Below are 3,854 nucleotides of genomic sequence, written 5' to 3'. Positions count from 1 at the left end.
TCTGTACTAGATACTATGCTAACTTGTGTCTTGGGGACTTAGTGTGTGACCTTGAGTCCATTAGGTGCCTATTGCGTCGCTGTCGACCTCGTGTCCAGTGACCTTGAGTCGAGCTCAGCTCCTCCTTTTCTGCGTGTACTCTTGCCTAAAGTAAGTGCCGACGACGCTGCTCTCCCATCCGACTCTACCCGATTACTTGGACATTTCGGCTGTCTGAGTAGTTGGTAACCCCAACGGGCGTTCCCCTGCACGTCGCTCGTCACAGCGAAGCATGGATAACCTAGGCTAATCACAACGATTGTATCAGATGGTCCGTCGACTATCAGGCCCAGCAGCTCAAGTCGAATGCAACAGACACTGCGACGTCGTCATTGCAGGAGCGGCGCACGGCGCTTCATCGGAGCATCCAGGAATGGTACAACATACAGAACTCTTACATGCCAGCAGCTATTACACGTCACTCTTCCCATCCTGAAGGTAATGACGAGGCATCTAGCATAAAAGCCGAAAATCTTCCGATTATGATGCCATCCGACATTCCCGCTCCTCTGCGCATTGCCGGCTGTATCGGAGGCGTCATTGACATGGAGAAGCATTACGCCACCGCCAGGATGAAGGACGGACTCATCAACATCCGGCGCTTTCTATGTGTCAGATCTTCTGTGCGCCAAAAGATCAAACATTCTGTGGGGGGTACGGGCGCTCGACGTTTGTATTCAGATACATACTGACACATGTTCAGGCCAGAAAGAAGGCACTCGATCCAAAACACTCTGGGATGGTATATCGAAGAAGCTGCAACAATCCGTCAATACGTACCGCTCCGCATATGCGGCCGTCAAGATCTTGGATCCATCCGGCGACTGGTCGAAGTTCTATCGCCGTCTATCCAATGACGATATCCGCGGTCCTTACCGTGATGACGTGCTGGACGAATCAGAACGGAGAAGGACACCTTCGTGGATATGGACTGCGCCTGATGCCTCCAGCGGAAGCGCGGAGAATGATGAGAGGGATGCCGATGAGCACATGCGCAGTGAATGGGCGAGGCAGCGGGCACGATCGCGAAGATGCGCCAAAGAAGTTGTACTGCTTGTAGAGGAAATGAGGCGCGTACTGACATATATCCGCGCGAAGGCTTCCTGGTGGGATAAACAACAGGACCAACGGATCGAAGAGAACCTTTGCCTCATGCGTGGGCTGAACGCTTACGCTCGGCGTCAATCGCGCATACTCACCAGGCTTGGTGCAGTCTTCGCGTCCAGATGGTTACCTTTGCTCAAGATTAAGGATCTCGGAGGCGAGTGGACATCGCAGTTCGACACCGTCCAGGTCGTGTTTGGTATGTGTCCTTCCTTTGATCCAATCCCAAGGAGATTCAACTCAAATAACTCATAGTGGCAGGTACAACGTCAGGTATGTGCGGCGGAAATCCTTCGTGTCAACGAAAGCCTGACAGGGTTCTAGACAGACGTTCTCCGACGTCTTCGCATGTCAATACCTCGCAATCAATCGCGGCAACTGTGGCTTCGACAGAAGCTGCAATATGCGCGGAGAATGCATCTGCTGAAGATACATCCATGACGGGTCAGTCGTTTGTACGGGTGTGTCGCTGCTGCTGACGACACATCTTAACCAGAATTGCAGGCGCTGCAGAGCGTCGAAGATGATGAGTACGCGTCTGACACGGAGGAAGAGGATAGCAATGAGAGCGATGCGGATGTTGACACCCCTGATTGGGCCCGCATCGACGCATGAAATTCTCTGCTATTACACTCGAGCGAAAATTTCACAATTCGTTCGAGCGTGTTGCGTGAAACGAGCGCTCCATGCCCCCTTAGCTCCCACATATGTACCATGAAGGTGTACTTAGTCCTTTCCACCCTTTCTACACCGTTCACATGGATAACGCACCTTTCCACTGCATTGAAAAGCCTAGACGCAGCGGCCCTGATGGGCGTAAGCTTGCGTTGAAAGAAATGATGTCGCCAATGGAGCCAAAATTGGAAAAGGACTGGCCCCAAATTAAGGCGAGTTTCTGCTACTGGTGTGCGGGATACCGTTTGACGGATACATCCTGGAACATGTAGAGACGCATCCGCGATTTAGCGTCTGCACGGCTGGCCATAGGCCGCGTCTATCAAGATCAGCCGACATTCGCTACCGGAATGGTGGTCGGTGATGTACGTTTATGCACAGATATGTTGTCAGCGCCCGAAAATATAACAATGTTTCCAGGTAGCCAACCACAAAGGTTGGAACTACCTTTGGCACTACGTAGACCTCTGGCCACTTCGACTATACCTTCGGTTTTTTCTCTCCGCTCACGCGAATCTCCGCCAACCTCGCGTCATATTGGACCTCACCAAACTCTACAACGATCATATTGTGGACTCTGAGGCTGTCACCCCATCCACCGCATCTGTGGAAACTATCGAGGATTTCGAAGCTCTTGCAAGAGAGATTCCAGAGCAGGAGGGATTGCCGTAAATAATGAATCCACCATCCTACCTGTAACTAGCTTCGAGGCTTCAGCCATATTTTTGTAGACTCCTCATGTCGCAAACTTCATACTAACGGTCTCCGGTATTAGGTGAAATACTACAAACACTCAGGATGCACACCCTCCTACGATATTTGTACAAAAAGCATGCGCAAGTTCATACGATTTTCTTCCTCTCGCATAAATACAATCGTTTTGATACCACAATGAGGGATTCGACACAGCGTGCGCACCCCCCACCTAGGGGTGCACAATGAGAGAGAGAGGGGGGGGGGTGGCAACGGGACGGCGCAATGTCTCTACGTCACAACACACAAGTAACAGACAGTAACAGACACGGCCATGGAAGACCATTGCATGTTCCCATCCGTGCAAAGATTGCAGCTGATTGAAGGCTGCAACACTGATGCCATAAGCGCCTTGCCTACGTCTGCCACAAACGCGGGTACGGACCTATATCTTCTTCAGGTGATGACACGACCCGTATGTTTTGTGCGAAACCGACTGGAGTTCAACTGTACGGTAAGGGGTGCGGGAGGCGATTGCGTCGGCTTGTGCGGAGCCGGTTGACAATCCAAGGGCTGCAACACGGATGCCGTCAGCACTTCTTCCATCTGTCACGCGCAGGCCCACATACATATTTGTATATTTGAATCGTCCCGGGCAAGTGTGGTCGCCGTATCGGAGTCTGGCGCGACGAGATTAACCGAATGAGTGCCTTGCCTACATCTGCCACAAACGCGTACGGACCTATATCTTCCGTTACAAGTCGTGGCACGGCCTATATGTCTTGTGCGAGACCGACTGGAGTTCAACCGTACGGTGAGGGGTGCGGGAGGCGATTGCATCGGCTTTTGCGGAGCTGGTGGACAATCCAAAGGCTGCAACACGGGCACTGTCAGCACTGTCACGCGTGAGCCCACGTACATATTTGTATTTTTCGAATCGTCCCGGGCAAGTGGTGGACGCCATGTCGGAGTCTTGCGCGACGAGGTTGAACCGTATGAGGACGGGAGTGTTCTCTCCAGAGCAATTAAAATATCTGTCATAGTGGAGGTAGTGTTGCGCGAGGTGAGGACAGTCCCCCATACGTCCGACATACGCGAGCTAGGAACTGGCATCCACAAAGACAGTTCTGCCGTGGTGAGGTATCGTCCTAGGCTCTCGAAGCGGAATTCGAAAAGTCACGTGATCGGCAATGTGATATCCCTGACTCCGCTTGATCGGCTTCCTCGCCGTCTGCTCCATTGCCGATCGGCTTGCAAGTACCTGAATCGATTTCATACCCAGCGGTACGTCCGTTTCAATTCTTTTGTGAGCTTGAGCTTGATATGTTATAGATCAAATCACT

At 52.0% G+C, this 3,854-nt stretch overlaps 1 protein-coding gene across 1 annotated transcript in view; it reads left to right on the top strand.

Annotated features, from left to right (window-relative positions):
- Window positions 1-1,398, top strand: part of PUNSTDRAFT_75047 (uncharacterized protein) — a gene marked incomplete at both ends in the record, with an annotated part of 9,501 nt that extends 8,103 nt beyond the window's left edge. The window contains 2 exons of the mRNA XM_007387561.1: window positions 308-708; window positions 752-1,398. Of these exons, the coding sequence (XP_007387623.1) occupies window positions 308-708; window positions 752-1,398 (1,048 nt within the window). The remainder of the gene's footprint in view (window positions 1-307; window positions 709-751) is intronic.
- Window positions 1,399-3,854: the final 2,456 nt, after the last annotated feature.

The sequence above is a fragment of the Punctularia strigosozonata genome (assembly GCF_000264995.1).
Source record: "Punctularia strigosozonata HHB-11173 SS5 unplaced genomic scaffold PUNSTscaffold_14, whole genome shotgun sequence".
Classification (NCBI taxonomy): domain Eukaryota; kingdom Fungi; phylum Basidiomycota; class Agaricomycetes; order Corticiales; family Punctulariaceae; genus Punctularia; species Punctularia strigosozonata.
This window is presented reverse-complemented; position numbering and strand designations above follow the sequence as displayed.